The sequence below is a fragment of the Erythrolamprus reginae genome, chromosome 6 (genome assembly GCF_031021105.1).
Source record: "Erythrolamprus reginae isolate rEryReg1 chromosome 6, rEryReg1.hap1, whole genome shotgun sequence".
Taxonomy (NCBI): Eukaryota; Metazoa; Chordata; class Lepidosauria; order Squamata; family Dipsadidae; genus Erythrolamprus; species Erythrolamprus reginae.
Window position 1 is genome coordinate 96492904 of NC_091955.1, and position 19282 is coordinate 96512185.

The following is a 19282-nucleotide window of genomic DNA, read 5'->3' on the forward strand; positions in this document are numbered from 1 at the left end:
CTGAGGAGGTCTGAGGAAGGCCAACCGAGGTGCAGCTGAGGAATTCTGGGAGTTTGAAGTCCACCAGTAGCTGGCTGAAGAATTCTGAGGAAGGCCAACTGAGGTGCAGCTGAGGAATTCTGGGAGTTGAAGTCCACCAGTGGCTGGCTGAAGAATTCTGAGGAAGGCCAACCGAGGTGCAGCTGAGGAATTCTGGGAGTTGAAGTCCACCAGTGGCTGGCTGAAGAATTCTGAGGAAGGCCAACTGAGGTCTGGCTGAGGAATTCTGGGAGGTGAAGTCCGCCAGTGGCTGGCTGAAGAATTCTGAGGAAGGCCAACTGAGGTCTGGCTGAGGAATTCTGGGAGGTGAAGTCCACCAGTGGCTGGCTGAGGAGGTCTGAGGAAGGCCAACCGAGGTGCAGCTGAGGAATTCTGGGAGTTTGAAGTCCACCAGTGGCTGGCTGAAGAATTCTGAGGAAGGCCAACTGAGGTGCAGCTGAGGAATTCTGGGAGTTGAAGTCCACCAGTGGCTGGCTGAAGAATTCTGAGGAAGGCCAACCGAGGTGCAGCTGAGGAATTCTGGGAGTTGAAGTCCACCAGTGGCTGGCTGAAGAATTCTGAGGAAGGCCAACTGAGGTCTGGCTGAGGAATTCTGGGAGGTGAAGTCCACCAGTGGCTGGCTGAAGAATTCTGAGGAAGGCCAACCGAGGTGCAGCTGAGGAATTCTGGGAGTTGAAGTCCACCAGTGGCTGGCTGAAGAATTCTGAGGAAGGCCAACTGAGGTCTGGCTGAGGAATTCTGGGAGGTGAAGCCGCTCAGAGAGGGCTGTGAAGCAGTATATAAGTCCAATCTTTAGTGCTAAGTCCTGTTTATGAAGTCAAAGTTTCAGGTGGGAGCTGCAGGTTTTGGCAAACCCTTGAATGACACAAGAGCTTCCGATTCCCACCTTCTGTCTTTCTTTGTGTCAGAAACACCTCCAAACGACATATAGACCTACCACATTCAAACCCAGCATATCAAATGAGCATAAAACAGATCAGAGACATAGCAGGATGAGTTAAAAAGTACAGTGGCACCTCTACCTAAGAAGGCCTCTACTTTTCTAGACAAGAACCGGGTGTTCAAGATTATTTGCCTCTTCTCAAGAACCATTTTCCACTTACAAACCCCAGCCTCTGAAACTGCAACTGGAAAAGGCAGGGAGGAGCCTCCATGGGGCCTCTCTAGGAATCTCCTGGGAGGAAACAGGGCCGGAAACGGCAGGGAGAGGCCTCTCTAGGAATCTCCTGGGAGGAAACGGCTGGAAAAGGTGGGGGAAAGCCTCCGTGGGTCCTCTAGGAATCTACCGGGAGGAAACAGGGCCAGAAAAGGCAAGAAGAAGACTCTATGGGGCCTCTCTAGGAATCTCCCAGGAGGAAACGGCTGGAAAAGGCGGGGAGAAGCCTCCGTGAGGCCTCTGTAGGAATCTCCCCGGAGGAAACAGGGCCTCCACCCTCCACCCTCCCTCCTCCTTCCACATTCTTTGCTTTTACGTTGATTCCTGTGCGAGGAAAATGCTTCTTCTTACAAACTTTTCTATGTGAAAGGGTTAAATAAGGTTCAGGAGGGAAGTGTTTTCAATAGGAAAGTGAACGCAAGAACAAGGGGGCACAATCAGAGGTTAGTTGAGGGAAAGATCAGAAGCAACGTGAGAAAATATTATTTGACTGAGAGTAGTAGAGGCTTGGAACAAACTTCCAGCAGATTGTATTTCCAAGTCAGAAAGCAGCAGAACCACCAAACTCAATATTTGGGTTAACAAAAAGGACAATGAAGGACCCCTTTCAAATGCTCACCAGTGTTGTCACACGCTGTAAAAGCAACACACACACAAAAATGACAAAAACAGTGCAGGGTTTCCCTAATTTCCTGCCAGGAATCAGGAAAAAAGTCTCACCAGATTCCAGAGGAAGCCGAGGCTGTTTTGCAGCGCATTATCTCTTACCGAAAGGGAAATCGAGGTCTGAAACCAGGAGGCAGTGAACAGGTCCTCACGACGCTACAAGAATGTGACAAAAACCCCAGTACAGGTAGTCTTCAACTTACGACCACAATCGAGCCACCCCCAAAATTCCTGTCGGTAAGTGAGACATTCCATCAAATGAGTTTTCCCCATTTTACGAGCTTTCTTGCTACGGTCGTTCAGCAAGTCCCATGTCGTTAAGCGAGTGGTCGCTTCCCCAGGGACTTTTGCTTGCCAGAACGTCGCAAAAAAGGGACCCCAATGGGACACCCTCACCCTCATAAATAGGAACCATTTGCCGAGCATCCGAATTTTGAGAGGGGGGGACACTGCAACAGTTAAAATCCGACGCTAATTTGCAACTTCCAACTGCCACTGAATGGAACGGTTGTAAATCGAGGACTACCTGTACAAATTCTCAGCCACAACCAGCTTTTTCCGTTCATGATGTATTTATAGGTCTCCATAAATTAAAAAAAAAAGCACAGAGTTTAATAAATTCTCAAATCAGAATAGAAAAAAAAATTATATATATATATATATATAGTATGTATGTGATGGGCAAAGGCATCCGGAGTTCTTGGCGAGTAAGGCTTCTTGTCCATGGCGGCGTTCTCTGCGGGACCATAAATAATGGGAGGAGATGAGGACGAGAGGCGAGAGGGGCAAAGCCGGAGGGGAAGAATTTCCTTTTTTTCCTTTAAATTAGCGCGCCGGCCTGCGGGACGTTTTTTCCTTCCTTTCATTTCAAGCGTTCGATGAGCCCCTGCGTCAGTCCCAGGTGCAGAAGCTGCGACCGGCTGAGCTTGGCCAAGTGAGGGAAGAAGACCAGCAGCTTCTCCCAACAGAGTTCCAGCAGGCTGGGCACCACGAGCCACATCTTAAAGAGGGAGCCAGTCCGTCTGTTCCGGTGAATGTCCACCACGCCTCCGTGGACGTACATGCAGCCGGCCTGCGGAGCAGCAGCAGCAGCAGCAGAAGAAGAAGAAGAAAATTTGATTTTTATGTGACTAAGCGGAAATTTTGCTACAAGCAACAAAACTCTGAATTATATTAACTGGCAAAAAAGATGGATAAGTATTTTATTCTATTCTTTGTTGGTGTCTTGAAAAGCTTCTAAGCCCCTTGCCTGTAGCACCCCCCCCCCCCCAAGAGAATAGAGAAGAATAGAATTGGGACCTTGGAGGTCTTCTAGTCCAACCCCTTGCTTAGGCAGGAGACCCCACACTACTTCAGACAGATGGTTGTCCAACATTTGCTTAAAAACTTCCAGTGTTAGGGCATTCCTGGTGGCAAGGAATTCCACTGATCAATTGTTCTGTCAGGAATTTTCTCCTTAGTTCTAAGTTGCTTCTCTCCTTGTTTAGTTTCCACCCATTGCTTCTTCTACCCTCAGATGCTTTGGAGAATAGGTTGATTCCCTCTTCTTTGTGGCCACCCCTGAGAGATTGGAAGACTGCTATCATGTCTCCCCTGGTCCTACTTTTCATTAAACTAGCCAGGCCCAGTTCCTGCAACCGTTCTTCGTATGTTTTAGCCTCCAGTCCCCTCATCCTCTTTGCTGCTCTTCTCTGCTCTCTTTCTAGAGTCTCAACGTCCTTTTTGCATTGTGCAAACATTCCAAGTGTGGCCTGACCAAGGCCTTATAAAGTGGTATTAACCACTTGACATGAACTTGAGTCTAATCCCTATGTTAATGTTAAAGAAATGGGGAAACTGGGTGGGCTGCAAAGGCTCCTGCCCCACCCGCACTGGCTGTGAGAGGAATGACTTCACGCTCTCTTTGGGGGGAGAGCCGGGGTGGCCCAGTGGTTAGAGTGCAGCCCTGCAGGCTCCTTCAGCTAATTGCTAGCTGCAGTTCAGCAGTTCAAATCTCACCTAAGTGGACAGTTTGATTTCACAGCCATCCTGTCTTTTAAGTGTTCCCTTTATTTTTTGAGCAGTTACAAAGCCATCCCGAGTCCTCAGAGGGAGGCGGCATAGAAATCCAATAAATAAATAAAATAAATCTAACTAGGCGAGAGAGGTCACCAGGTAGGTGGGAAGCAACCTCTTACCGGAGTCACAGCAGCACAGTGGAAATAAACAGGTTCGGGCATCACCGCAGGGAGCTTCACCCACTGAAACGTCTGCAGGTTCAGTTTCCAGATGTCGCCTAAAATCACCTCTCCGTTGTATCCGCCGCAGACAAAGACATCTGAGAGAAGAGGGAAGGATTTGTTTACCCTGTTTCAAGCTATTTTGCTCCCATTAGCTAGTGTTTCCACAACGTTTGCAAGTTAAATTCCCCAGACAGAATGCATTTTAGTCCTGCCGTAGGCGTGAAAGCCAGGTGGGCAACTGTGGACCAATCACAAGATTGGGAGTTCTAGTCCCACCTTAGACATGAAAGATGGCGGGGTAACTTTGGGCCAGTCCCTCTCTTTCAGCCCAACCCACCTCACAGGTTGGGGGGGGGTTAGGGGGGAAAGGAGGAAGATTAAATAGGTTTGCCGCCTTCAGTTATTTATTGCTAGTATAAGGTACATGGTTGTTAGGGTTTGCCATTGTAAACTACCTATTGTAGTCTCTTGTACTATCACTTTAAATATTTTGGGCTGGTTCGCCATAAGAGGGCGCCAGTGCTCCTTCCCTCAATGATGCTTTAACGCTCATTCGCTTTTGCTTTGCCTTGAGGGGGGGAGTGTGTTTGCTTAGTGCTTATTACATTGGATGGCTAAGTGCTTGTTATGGATTGTTTTCTGTTTTGTATATATATAAATAGTACTTATTAAGCATAACTAAGTCTGTGTCTTTTTCTTTGGCTTTACCACACATCCGCACTCTGTTAAAATCCTCTGCTCAGTGTATGTCAAAGGTCGCATAGCCTAGCTATACCAAGACATACCAACATTTGTTTTTAAAAAATGATTGAAGGCAGGATAAACAAATAATTTTAAAAATAGGCAGTGCAACCCTGTCAGAATTCCACCCATCCCTAACAGGAGATTCTGTTGTTCCAACCGTCCAAACTTAAAAGTATTTCTTACCGTTTTTTATCTGTACACAGCTGTGGCATCTTCGGGCTGCAGGATAATCTGTGGGTCAGAAGCCTGAATGTCAGTAATTCAGTCCATAAGATGCTCCTCTGATTTAACGTTAATGACTTGTGGACTTCAAGTCCCAGAATTCTGGGAATTGAAGTCCATAGGACTTAACATTCGATATCCCTGCTCTAAAACATCAGCTATGGGGCCCAGGGGAAGAGCCTTATCTGTGGTGGCTCCGACCCTCTGGAACCAGCTCCCCCCAGGGATTAGGATTGCCCCCACCCTCCTTGCCTTTCGGAAACTCCTTAAAACTCACCTCTGCCGTCAGGCATGGGGGAACTGAAACATCTCCCCCTTGCCCATGTAGTTTTTGGGTATGATTCGGTTGTGTGCTTGTTTTTTATATATTGGGGTTCTTTTGAATTTTTTGACTTAAAACTGTAATTTAGATTGCGAAATATTAGGTCTCTTCCAACTCTGTTGTTGTTATTATTATTATTATTATTATGAACACTCGAAGGTTGTGAACAATCCCTCTGTGGCACGATTTACAAGTCATTAAAACTTGTAAACTCACTACCCTGAATCTTACAGGATTGGGGGCGCATATAAGTCAAATAAATTAAATTAAAACGCACTCCCCCCCTCCCATCGCTGCCAACAAACCCAGATCGCAAGACCCCTACCTTCTTTTTTATGAGGCTTTGTGGCGATTTCTTCCCAAGTGTTGGTTTCCAGATTGTAGGCGTGAATCTTAATCAAGAGGAAAACACAATTCAGTTATTATATATTATTATTATTATTATTATTATTATTATTATATTAGATTTATTGGATTTATATGCCGCCCCTCTCCGCAGACTCGGGGCGGCTCACAACAATGGTAAAAAAAACAGTACATAGTAACAAATCTAACATTTAGCAATCTAAATTACTGTGACAGATGTCAAAAGGTTGCAGGATCCAATCTGAGCCGAATGGGGCAACTGGGAACAGCCAACTCGCCGCAGCCAATTCATTCTGGGACATCTTTATCCATTCTACTTAATTGTTTAAAATGTGAGTGGTACTGGGGAGTGTGGGGGGGCGAGCTGGCTGGAGAATTCTGGGAACTGAAGTCCACAAGTCTTAAAGTTGCCAAGTTTGGGGGCTCGTGGTGTAACTCTTGTCCTGCAGCAAGTTGGCTGTGGTAATTTCAATTCCCCCATGCCTTTCGCAAGCTCCTTAAAACCCACCTGTCGTCAGGCATGGGGGGATTGAAATTTCCCTTCCCCCTAGGCTTATAGAATTTATACATGGTATGCTTGTATGTATGAGTGGTTCTTTAAATTGGGGTTTTTAAGATTATTTCTAATATTAGATTTGTTTACATTGTCTTTTTATATTGTTGTTAGCCGCCCCGAGTCTTCGGAGAGGGGCGGCATACAAATCTAATAAATAAATAAATAAATAAACTGTCACAGACCCTAATCTGGGTGGGTCACCAGGACCAGAGGTTTCTGGGTTTTCAAATTCGTGCCGGGGCCATCCCCATTGTTAGCCAAGTGTGTGTGTGTGTTGTTCAATGTATGGGGTTTATATAGTGCCTGTTCCACGTGGCGTTTTAAAGACGTCGCTTGGGGTGTTGTGTTGAGGGCCAGCTTTGGAGCCATTGGCTGTCGTTTCGACACCTGTATTGTTCTCGACCACCAAGCTTGTCTCTTTCTCTGCTAATCCTCTTTTGTATTACACCCACCCTCTCACAGGTACCCTCTGTTCACAACCATTCATTTAGAGGCTGTTCGAAGTTACGACGGCAATGGAAAAAAACATGACTTAGGGTCATTTTCTGTTCTGTCTGGGCCCGGCGCCAATCAGAGATAAAGAGACAGGCCAACTCAAGCTTTGATCCTAAACAAAATCTATTGGTAAAGCAAATAATGCAATCCACTGGCTTAAGGAATTCATGCAGGTACCATCTCTCTGCGAGCGAGGGGGCTATAAATCTTAGTCCTTGAAGTTTTTATGGCAGCTTGAACAGCTTATGTTTCAGTAAAAAATGTGCAAAGCTTAAAACAGGCAGGAAGGAAAAGGACTCGAACTCAGAAAGTCCTCTCAGCTTCGATTGTCCAGCATCCATGATGAGGAATGTTGTCTGCCATGCTCATTTCCCCTTAGACCAGTGGTTCTCAACTTTGGGGTCGGGACCCCTTTGGGGGATCAAATGACCATTTCCCAGGGGTCGCCTAAGACCATGGGAAAAGACAAATTTCCGATGGTGTTAGCAACTAAAGCTTCTATTCTGGCGTATCGGAACATATTTTTACAATCCAATCAGTCGTTTACAGTGGGTGTGTCCCCCTGACCTCCTGCCAATCAGCCTAAAGCTCTTGAAAGAATTTGTGCTAGACTTATAGTTGGGGGTCACCACAACATGAGGAACTATATTAAGGGGTCACGGCATTAGAAAGGTTGAGAACCACTGCCTTGGACGTCCCTTATATACTCGCAAGGTGTGGCCAAGTGACCCAGAGATCTATTAATGCCAAGAACCCCTTATTTTCAGATATTCATACATAGACCACGTTCTCCTGACTCTTGCATCTAACAGGGGGCCCTCCTCCTCTGATTCCCCATCGTCCTCTGACTCATGAAGTCCCATAACTGGGGGCACTACAGTCTCTGGTGGTTCCTCAGTCTCCAATTCCCCTTCACTCTCAGACTCAGATGGCAAGACCAATGGCCTGCAATGCCAGCACTCCTCCATCTCCTGGTCCTCGAAATCTGTGACCAGCTGAACCGGATATGGGCCACTCATAACAATTTTTCAAACTTTAGCAGTGTCCCCGTGGTCAGGCGGTCAAAATTCGGACCCTTGGCAGCTGATTCGTATTGATGGTGGTGGCTGTGGTTGGGGGTAGGGGGCGGCATACAAATCTAATAAATTATTATCTAATAATTATTATTATAAAAATCCAAATCAGCCAACAAACCAATATCAACAAAAGGCCTTTGAACAGTTCACCTTGTCCAAGGAGTAGGCTGTCCAAGACGTCCCACCTCCCAAGATGTAAATTCTCTGCCCGTCGTGTGCGATTTCGTGTCTGTATCTGAAAGGACAAGTCAGCTTTAGAATTTTATAACATGAAATAGATCAAATACAGGAGAACATGTGTAGCTCAAGGTTGGCAGGTGTCACCTTAACGCCTGCTTGTGCTTTGCTACCATTTGGTGACAGTCTGCCATGTACTCCAGGGAAGGTGTATGGAAAGAGTAGGGGCAGGCAACAATGAGGTGTATTTTGGATGAGGACCTCAGCTACAAAAAGAGATGGATCAAATTGAAGGGGTCCAAAGATGGGCTACAAAAATGGCAGAAGGTCTTAAGCATCAAACTGATCAGGAAAGACTTCATGAACTCCATCTGTCTAGTCTGGAGGACAGAAAGGAAAGGGGGGACATGATTGAAACATTTAAGTATGTGAAAGGGTTAAATAAGGTTCAGGAGGGAAGTGTTTTTAATAGGAAAGTGGACACAAGAACAAGGGGGCACAATCTGAGGTTGGGAGAAAAGATCAGAAGCAATGTGAGAATATATTTTTTTACTGAAAACAATAGTAGATGCTTGGAACAAACTTCCAGCAGATGTGGTGGGTAATTCCACAGCCACTGAATTAAAACATGCCTGGGATAAACATAGATCGATCCTAAGATAAAATACAGTAAATGGCATAAGGGCAGACTAGATGGACCATGAGGTCTTTTTCTGCCGTCAATCTTCTATGTTTCTATGTTTTTAAAAGAAGAGTCACCGTCTTGTTTCTCCCAGGGGACATTTTGAGCATAAAGGAACCCTCAGACCATGGATTTTGGCCTCACTGACCTTTCCTCCGGCATATCACAGTGGAGGCTGTTTGGCTTGAGCTGCGTCCATTCCCTGGTGTTGAGGTCCAGTTTATGCAAGTCTGTGCTGTAGATATAGCCAGTTGTTCCTCCAAATACGTACAAGCACCCATTAATGATGGCCATGGCCTGACAGGGAGAGAAGAAAAGGCCGTGTGAAAATATGCTGCATTTTATGTAAGCTACATCAGGGGAAACCTGGCTCAAAGACAGTTAACTGTGAGAAGGACCTTGGAGTCCTGGTGGACAATCACTTAAACATGAGCCGGCCGTGTGCAGCAGCAGCCAAAAAAGCCAATCCAAGCCTTGGTTATACAAACAGAGGCATAGAATCAAAATCACACAGTGTTAATACCACTTTATAAGGCCTCGGGAAGGCCACGCTTGGAATCCTGCATTCAGTTTTGGTCGCCACGATGCAAAAACGATGTTGAGACTCTAGAAAAAGTGAAGAGAAGAGCGACAAAGATGATTAGGGGACTGGAGGCTAAAACATACGAAGAACGGTTGCAGGAACTGGGCATGGCTAGTATAATGAAAAGAAGGACCAAGGGAGACATGATAGCAGTCTTCCAATATCTCAGGGGTTGCCACAAAGAAGAGGGAGTCAACATCTTCTTAAAAACTTCCAGTGTTGGAGCGTTCACAACTTAGAAACATAGAAGTCTGATGGCAGAAAAAGACCTCATGGTCCATTTAGTCTGCCCTTATACTATTTTCTGTATTTTATCTTAGGATGGATATATGTTTATCCCAGGCATGTTTAAATTCAGTTCCTGTGGATTTACCAACCACGTCTGCTGGAAGTTTGTTCCAAGGATCTACTACTCTTTCAGTAAAATAATATTTTCTCATGTTGCTTTTGATCTTTCCCCCAGTTTACTTCAGATTGTGTCCCCTTGTTCTTGTGTTCACTTTCCTATGAAAAACACTTCCCTCCTGGACCTTATTGAACCCTTTAATACATTTAAATGTTTCTATCATGTCACCCCTTTTCCTTCTGTCCTCCAGACTATCCAGATTGAGTTCATTAACTTCTGGATGCAAGCTGTTCCACTGATTAATTGTTCTAACTATCAGGAAATTTCTCCTTGGTTCTAAGTTGCTGCTCTCCTTGTTGCTTCTCTCCACAAATTGCTTCCTGTTCTACCCTCATGTGCTTTGGAGAATAGCTTGACTCTTTCTTCTCCCTCAGGACGTTTTTAAGAAGATGTTGACTCCCTCTTCTTTGTGGCAACCCCTGAGATAGTGGAACACCGCTATCACGTCCCCTCTGGTCCTTCTTCTCATCAAACTAGCCAGGCCCACTTCCTGCAACCATTCTTCATATGTTTTAGCCTCCAGTCCCCTAATCATCTTTGTTGTTCTTCCCTGCACTTTTTCTAGAGTCTCCACATCCTTTTTGCATTGTAGCGATCAAAACTGAATGCAGGATTCCCAGTGGGGCCTTTCCAAGGCCTTGTAAAGTGGTATTAACACTTCGCATGATCTTGATTCTATCCCTCTGTTAATGCAGCCTAGACCTGAGTTGGCTTTTTTGGCAGCTGCTGCACACAGCTGGCTCATATTTTATTATTATTATTGTTGTTGTTATTATTATTATTATTTATTAGATTTGTATGCCGCCCCTCTCCGTAGACTCGGGGCGGCTAAATGGTTAATGATTATTTAAATGGTTATATTTAAATGGTCGTCCACCAGGACTCCAAGATTCCTCTCACAGTTACTACTGTTGTTATTATCTCTGATTTCATTGTCAACAGCCCAGAGTCTCTCTGCAGAGCCAGGTTTAACCAATAAAGGGATGTCCAGAGGGCTTCTTGAGCAACCCCCTGGCTGCCTTTCACCTGTCCGTAGATGCGGTTCGGCTTCTTCCCTCGGCAATTGAAGAGGGCCCAGCGCTTGTACCTCACGTTGCAGACGTGGACGTCGTTGCCGTTGCTCTCCCCGAAGGGGATCCCGGTGCCGCCAAAGACCAAGAGGTTGTTGCCGTGCAGCACGACTGTGGAAAGACGATACGGAACAGGGAGGTTTTGTGAACAAGACAAGCAGGAAGGAAAATGATCCAGAGGCAAATACCCTAATGTTGCCAAAAAAGGCAGGTTTAGTCCCTGGTTTACGACCATAACTGGGCCAAACTCTCCTGTTGGTAAGCAAAACAGACACGAAGGGAGTTTTGGCCCACTTGGAAGACTTTTCTGTCCATGTTTGTTAAGCAAATCGCTACACTTGTCAATTAACGCGGCTCTTTTCCCCATTGACTTTGTGTCATCGTACCAATAAACATCCAAGAAGTGGTGCACTGAACTTAAGTACGTCAAAAGAGCCAGGCTGAATCGGGCCAAAGCCCATCGAGTCCAGCATTCTCTGTCCCACAGTGCCCCCCCAATTGTCCATGGGGATCTTGAGCAGAAAGAAAAGGCAAGACATACAAATAGAGAAACCTAGAAGATTGACGGCAGAAAAAGACCTCACGGTCCATCTAGTCTGCCCTTATACTATTTCCTCTATTTTATCTTAGGATGGATATATGTTTATCCCAGGCAGGTTTAAATTCAGTTACTGTGGATTTACTAACCACGTCTGCTGGAAGTTTGTTCCAAGCATCTACTACTCTTTCAGTAAAATAATATTTTCTCTTATTGCTTCTGATCTTCCCCCCAACTAACTTCAGATTGTGCCCCCTTGTTCTTGTGTTCACTTCCCTATTGAAAACACTTCCCTCCTGAACCTTATGTAACCTTTTAACATATTTAAATGTTTCTATCATGTCCCCCCTTTCCCTCCTGTCCTCTGGACTAAACAGATGGAGTCCATTAAGTCTTTCCTGATACGTTTTATGCTTAAGGCCTTCCACCATTTTATAGACCCTCCCTTTCCCTCGACCCCCAGGAAATGGGACCCAAGGGAACCCTGCCGGCCTCAACCAACAGTGGTTAGAGTGCAGTACTGCAAGCTTCTTCTGCTGATCACCGGCTGCCAGCAGTTTGGCAGATCGAATCTCACCAGGCTCAAGGTTAACTCAGCCTTCCATCCTTCCGAGGTAAAATGAGGACCCAGATTTTAAGGGGCAAGAGGCTGACTCTCTGTAAACCGCTTAGAGAGGATTGTAAAGCACTATGAAGTGGTATATAAATCTAAATGCTACTGCTATATAAATCAGAGTCTAAGCCTTGGTCTTCTTCCAGGCCAAGTTCCAATTTATTAACGAAGCCAGGTGGGAAACGAGCTGTGGTCAAACCGATACTAACTTTTCCTACAGTTCCGCACCCAGGTTAAGATTCATCCTTCACCCCCACAAGTTCATCACATGGGCCACTCTGGCTCTCTCAACGCCCACGGTCCTCCCCTGCACTTCCGCTGGTGCCGAACAAAGGATGACCTTGAATGTTCTGAAAGGAATTTGTTGTGGCTAATATCTCCACCACCACCACCATGTAATCACCCCTCCCAAATTCCACAGTACTATTCTACTTGTGGCTGGCCAAAGTCTCCAACTGGAAACGATGGGTTCGGCCTGACACTTTGCTTGTCAGAAGGTCGCAAAAGTGACTCGACTGTCATATAGAGTCAGTGGCCAATTTTGATCACGTGACACTGAGGCTGCTGCAATGGTCAGAAATGTGAAAAACAGTCATAAACAGTCAAAACTTTTTTTCAGTGGTGTTGTAACTTTGAATGGTCACTAAATGAATTGTTAAGAATAGAGGCGTTGCAACAGCAAGCCTCACATAACAGTTTCATGCTCAATCTTACTCTAATATAGTTTTTGCATAGTGAAACATGCTGGATGTTGTGTTTAATGTAACGTATTTAATTTACGCACCAGCCATCACCAAGTTGTACATTGTGGGCTGCGTAGATTAAAAACAAACACAAAACGGGAAAACACATAATGTTTGGGGAAAAGGAATCCTCAATCTGAGTATTGCATTGGCAGTTCTGTGTTAGCAAAAACTTCAGAAGAGAAGGATTTAGGGGTAGTGATTTCTGACAGTCTCAAAATGGGTGAACAGTGCAGTCAGGCGGCAGGGAAAGCAAGTAAGATGCTTGGCTGCATAGCTAGAGGTATCACAAGCAGGAAGAGGGAGATTTTGGAATACTGTGTTCAGTTCTGGAGACCTCACCTACGAAAAGATATTGACAAAATTGAACGGGTCCAAAGATGGGGTACAAGAATGGTGGAAGGTCTTAAGCATCAAACGTATCAGGAAAGACTTCATGAACTCAATCTGTCTAGTCTGGAGGACAGAAGGGAAAGGGGGGACATGATCGAAACATTTAAATGTGTTAAAGGGTTAAATAAGGTTCAGGAGGGAAGTGTTTTTAATAGGAAAGTGAATACAAGAACAAGGGGACACAATCTGAGGTTAGTTGGGGGAAAGATCAAAAGCAACATGAGAAAATATTATTTTACTGAAAGAGTAGTAGATCCTTGGAACAAACTTCCAGCAGATGTGGTTGGTAAATCCACAGTAACTGAATTTAAACATGCCTGGGATAAACATATATCCATCTTAAAATAAAATACAGGAAATAGTATAAGCGCAGACTAGATGGACCAGGAGGTCTTTCTCTGCCGTCAATCTTCTATGTTTCTACTCTAATATAGTTTTTGCATAGTGAAACATGCTGGATGTTGTGTTTAATGTAAGGTATTTAATTTACGCACCACCCATCACCAAGTTGTACATTGTGGGCTGCGTACAATAAAAACAAACACAAAACAGGAAAACACATAATGAAATTATTTTAAAAGGGTAAGGAAGGGACCACAAGAATGAAACAATCAAGAATACCTGACTTGTGTTTCCTTTCTAAACCTGTTGTGTTTTCCCCATTGTGTTTGGTTTTATTCTTAACCCTTTTAAGCAATTTTGAGATAAAATTTTGATTGAGCTATTCACCGGTAATTCACCCGCTGGCACTTACGTGACATGGATGCCAACTCGCGAGGCATGTAGCCCTCCGTGCCCATCTGATGCCAGGTGCCAGTAGCAAAGTTGTATCGCCAGAGTTCCCGGAACAGGGGGTAATCTTCGTTCTCCGGCCCTCCAGATTCGTCGTAGTCAGGATTGTACCCTCCAAACACATAGAGGTTGGCATTGTCTGCCACGCAGCGGTGGCCGCTTCTGGCTGGCGGCACTCGGTGGCCTAAAGCAGAATAAAGACCCGTTTGTCATTGTGAGAAGAGACAAAAATCACCAATCAATGACATCTGTGGATGCTGTCAAAGTCCCTAATGAAGACAATGTCTTCAATGGGACTAAGTGCAACCCAGCCGTGTGGGATCACTCACGAACGTGAATCCTAGAAAGAAGACTTGGACACATTCTCTCTCTGGGTGAAGTGACACAGTATAGAGCCATGTACCTCTTTTTATTTGGGAACATGAGGAAATGGGGATAATTACACATACATGTCAAGTGATACACAAACATCCAATAACATAACTTCAAACATATCTTTGAGTTCTTCCTTTTCCCACAGATATCACAAAACAATTTCCTAGAAACACTTCCTCAGAGCAGATGTTTCTCACACCTAATTTCTCTGAAGCCTTCTGCCTTATCACAACTAATCTTCCTTAATCGCCCTCTCGTCTTGTGTATGCTTCAGGCAATGTAAATCTCCCCCTTTGATTGTATAATGTCCTGTCCGGAGTGATGTAAACTTTGTTTATCAGTGAGATGTTTATTGAGCCCTTTTGTATCCCTTCACCAGTAATTACCAGGAATACAGACTAGGCAAGTTAGTGCCGTCCTATTCTGGCTTATAATAGATTCAGCGTAAGCAGAGTATTTTTATGCTACAGGTCCAGATATAAATCCTATTCTAACATTACGCTATACTGCAACAGACATCTGCAATGCTGCACCAGAAAGCACCTCTGGAGGACTGTAACTGATATCTAGCTGGGGGAGGAAGGATAACGAGAGGAGCGGTACCGGTCCAGGAATGGAGCCCGGGATCTGCTGGTGATGAATTAACTGGAACGTCTTCCTCAGCTGGGGAGCATCATCAGTGTTAGATGGGAGTGAGGTTGAGGAGGATTGTGCGGTCCTTGGAGCTCTGAGCGTGGTCATTTTCTTGACGTTTAATAACCCAACTAAGTAACAGCTTCAGTTCTCGGTCCGATTCTGGAGTGGGGAGAAAAACTTTGAACTTTTTGGTGCCCTCTGATCTTGACTGTGTTCCTGCAAACATGTCATGACCCATGGAGGTAACCTCATCAGTGTTAGAGGGTATGTGTGTGTTACTTTATGTATAAGTGGCTTGCTCCATCAATGTTTGGTGGGAGTGACCTTGTGGGTTCCTTCATTAGAAAGTCCCTTCACTGCTTACTGTTTCTTTGTCTGCATTGGAAGCATAAACAGAAAGCTGAACTCACTCCCTTCTAGCACTGATGTTGTTACCTAGTTCGATCGTGAAACATCTGTAAGAAAAACCAACAACTTCGCACGGCAGCAAAAAAACCCATCGTTGTTGTTGTCGTCCTCCTGCTCTCCATTGCAAACCCAACTCCCTTCTAGCCATGATGTTGTTACCTAGGTGGATCATGAAACGTCTGCAAGAAAACCAGAGAGGCACCAGGGACCCCACAATCCTTCTCCTCTTTCGACTCCGCTTCCTTTTCTTCTTCCTCCTCTTCTCCTTCTTCTCTACTCCATTCCCTTCCAGCACGGATGAGGTTATCTAGCCGGCTCATGAAACCTCAGCAACAAAACCAGCAAGCTCAGGGAGCATTAAGGATCTTATATCTGTTCTCCTCCTCCTCCTCCTCCTCTCTACAAACCCCATTCCCTTCTATCACTGATGAGGTTATCTAGCTCAGTGTTTTCCAACCTTGGCAATTTGAAGATATCTGGACTTTAACTCCCATTTGCTGGCTGGGGAATTCTGGGAGTTGAAGTCCAAATATCTTCAAGTTGCCAAGGTTGGGAAACACTGATCTAGCTGGATCAAGAAATGTTTGTAACAAAACCACCAAGCTCAGGGAACATCAGGGATGTCATAGTAGGTAGAGCCTCGGTGGTGCAGTGGTTAGAGTGCACTGCTGCAAGCTACTTCTGCTGATCACCGGCTGCCAACAGTGTGGCAGATCAAATCTCGGCTCAAGGCTGACTCATCCTTCCAGGGCCGGTAAAATGAGGACCCAGACTGTTGAGGGCAATAGGCTTACTCTCTGTAAACTGCTTAGAGAGGGCTGTAAAACACTGTGAAACGGTATATAAGTCTAAATGCTATTGCTATTATCCTCTTCCTCTTCTTCTTCCTCCTCCTCTCCACAAACCTCACTCCCTTCTAGCACTGAAGAAGTTACCTAGCTGGGTCATGAAATGTCTGTACAAAACCACCAAGTTCAGAGAGCATGAAGGACCCCACAGTTATAATTGTCTTCCTCCCCTTCCTCTTCACATCTCTTCTAACACTGATAATGTTCCCTAGTCAGGTCATGAAACGTCTGCAACAAAACCACCAGGCTCAGAGAGCACCAAGGATCCCACAGTCCTTCCTTCTTTTCTTCCTCCCTCCCCTTTATTCCTTCTCCTTTCTCTTCTTCCTCCTCTCCACAAACCCCATTGTCTTTTAACACTGATGATGTTCCCTATTTGGGTCGTGAGACGTCTGCAACAAAACCATCAGGCTCAGCAAACTACAAGGACCCCTACATCCCTCCCGCTCTTTCTGCTCCCCTTTTTCTTCTCTTCCTTCTCCTCCCCCGTTCAAAAAGCTCGCCCCCTTTCTAGCATCAATGGCATTCCCTAGTTGGGTCAAGAAATGCCTGGGGGGAAAAAAAGCCACCAAGCTCAGAGACCACCCAGGATCTCTCCCCCCAAGGGATTTCTGAGTGGAGGTGGTGCAGTGGTTAGAGTGCAGTACTGCAGGCCACTAAAGCTGACTGCTAGATCTGCAGGTCAGCAGTTCAAATCTCATCACTGGCTCAAGGTCGACTCAGCCTTCCATCCTTCCGAGGTGGGTCAAATGAGGACCCGGATTGTTGGGGGCAAGAGGCTGATTCTGGAAACTGCTTAGAGAGGGCAGTAAAAACACTAGGAAGCTGTAGATAAGTGCTATTGCTAAGTGCTAAAGAAGGGAGAAAGAGGGAGGGAGGGAGGGAGGGAGGGAGGAAATGGTAGTGCATTGATTAGACTGCAGGATTGCAGGCTTATTCTGCTCCACTGCCAGCAGTTCAATCCTGACCAGCTCCAGGTTAACTCAGCCTTCCATCCTTCCAAGGTGAGTAAAATGAAAACCTGGATTGTGGGGGCAAAGGGCTGGGCTCTGTTAAAATGTCCTATTGCTAACATATTGTAAGCCGCCCTGGGTCTAAGGAGAAGGGTGGCATAAATAATTGAATAAATACTGTACGTAAGTACATAAATACATTTCCTGGTGGCCCCCCCATCCAAATCCTCACCTTAAAAACGTACCGACCGCCCCTCCCCTTCCTGAGAACCGCCCTAAGTCCTTTTTGGAGTGGACGGCATATAAATACAAATAATAAATAATAAAATAAGTAAACCATCCCACCCGCAGGACCTGCAGTCCCAATTCCACCCCAAAAGCATTCAAGTCGCTCCCCCGGCCTCCCCTCCAGGGGGCGTCCTTCCCAGCTAAAGTGCCCTGGGCCAAGGAAACTCCACTCCCCGCCGCCCATTGTTTTCCGCCTCCGTGACGCCTGAGCAGCCTTCACGGGGCTCCACCGAAGTCCAGAGGCCGAGGCGGATATCCCCGCTCCCCAGGAACGACCGGTCACGCCCAGCCGGCCTACCTCGCCGGGGTGTCGTGCGCGGCCTAGGAAGCCAACAGAGCCAGAAGGGCCTTCCCGCAGCCGGGGCCTGCCCGCCTCTCACTCACCGACGCGTCCAGGGCCGGGCGGGAGATGGACGAAGCGATTGAGGAGCCCCCCGGACGGGGCCTGAGCGGTCGGCCCGTCGCCGCTGCCCCCTCCGCGCTGCCCGTTGCCGACCCAGCCTTCTCCGTCGGCCGCAGACATGCTCCCCCCCCGCCGGCCCGGGCCTGGCCTCGCCCCGCGTTCCCCTCAACGGCCGACCGGCGGAGCCCCCCTCAGGCACCGAAACAAAGCGGCGTTTCCCCCGGCGGGCCAATCAGCTTCGCCCTAACTCCGCACCAGCCAATCAAAGGCGCGCTTGTTGCAAGGCGCGCGATGGGGGAGGGAAGGCCGCCGGGTGACCATAGAGAGCCCTGGGTCGCCTCGACCGCCCGGCAGCACCACGTGACCCGGCAGTAGGACACGGATCCTTCCCTTCTCGCGGCCTTTGCGTCGGGCGCCACGAAGGGCAGGCAGAAGCAATCGAGGCCAGAGGAAAGAATTCTCTCTCGCGAGAGCTCTCTTCGCAAGGACTGCTGGGGGCTGTAGTTCCATTGCGGGCAATTTTTCAATAGATTCGGTAGCTAATTCACCGCGACCTTTCAAATCATCGGGCAATGGGTTTGCATTTCAGATTTTGGAAGCCTTGTCCTGTCTTGTCTTCCGCAGCCAGTGGTTGGGGATGATGGGAATTGTAATGACCGCCATGGAAAGGCAACAGGTGGACATGACAGCATCGGGGGGTCCAGCTATTCTCCAAACCCAAAGCACCAGAAAGCAGGACAAGAAACAATGGACGGAAACTAATTAAGGAGAGAAGCAACCTGGAATTAAGGAAAAACTTCCTAATAGTGAGGACAATGAACCAGTGGAACAGCCTGCCACCAGAAATTGTATGGGCTTCATTCAGGTTTTTAAGAATAGACTGAACAGCCACCAATCTCAAATTATGTAGGTTCTCTAGACCAGTGTTTCCCAACCTTGGCAACTTGAAAATATTTGGACTTCAACTCCCAGAATTCCCTAGCCAGCATTCGCTGGCTGGGGAATTCTGGGAGTTGAAGTCCAAATATCTTCAAGTTGCTAAGGTTGGGAAACACTGCTTTAGACTAGAGGACCTCCAGGGTCCCTTCCAGCTCATTCATTCTAATCAAGTTGGGAAGGCAGACTTGAAATAGAAAAAAATGGAAAGATTAAAAAAAACTAATAATAAATAGCCTGCAAATATTTTCTGACCCCTCGCATCCTGGACATAAACTGCTTCAACTCCTACCCTCAAAAGGTCGCTACAGAGCCCTGCACACCAAGACAACTAGACACAAGAACAGTTTTTCCCGAACGCCATCACTCTGCCAAACAAATAATTCCCTCACCAGTGTCAAACTATTTACTAAGTCTGCACTACTATTACTACTAGTTTTTTCTCATCATTCCTATCACCCATTTCCTCCAACTTACGACTGTATGACTGTAACTTGTTGCTTGTATCCTTAAGATTTTTTATTATTGTTTCATTTCTTATTTGACCCTGTGACAATTATTAATTGTTGTACCT

General features: G+C 46.3%; 1 protein-coding gene across 1 annotated transcript; it reads right to left on the minus strand.

Annotated features, from left to right (window-relative positions):
- Positions 1-2451: 2451 nt before the first annotated feature.
- KLHDC10 (kelch domain containing 10) lies at positions 2452-18136 on the minus strand. Its single transcript, XM_070754911.1, has 9 exons — positions 17754-18136; positions 13824-14045; positions 10739-10893; positions 8872-9020; positions 8015-8099; positions 5697-5763; positions 5011-5058; positions 4039-4178; positions 2452-2933 (listed from the first exon to the last, which is right to left on the minus strand). Exons 1-9 carry the CDS (start codon positions 17890-17892, stop codon positions 2724-2726), a joined length of 1215 nt encoding a protein of 404 aa, XP_070611012.1. The 5' UTR covers positions 17893-18136; the 3' UTR covers positions 2452-2723.
- Positions 18137-19282: the final 1146 nt, after the last annotated feature.

Excerpts from the sequence above, each read along its gene's own strand:
- KLHDC10 (XM_070754911.1), bottom strand. The coding sequence starts at position 17,892 with ATGTCTGCGGCCGACGGAGAAGGCTGGGTCGGCAACGGGCAGCGCGGA. Across the intron at positions 5,059-5,696 it reads AAAGCCTCATAAAAAAGAAG|ATTATCCTGCAGCCCGAAGA; the intron begins GTAGGGGTCTTG and ends TCTGACCCACAG. Across the intron at positions 4,179-5,010 it reads CTGTGTACAGATAAAAAACG|ATGTCTTTGTCTGCGGCGGA; the intron begins GTAAGAAATACT and ends CTCTTCTCTCAG.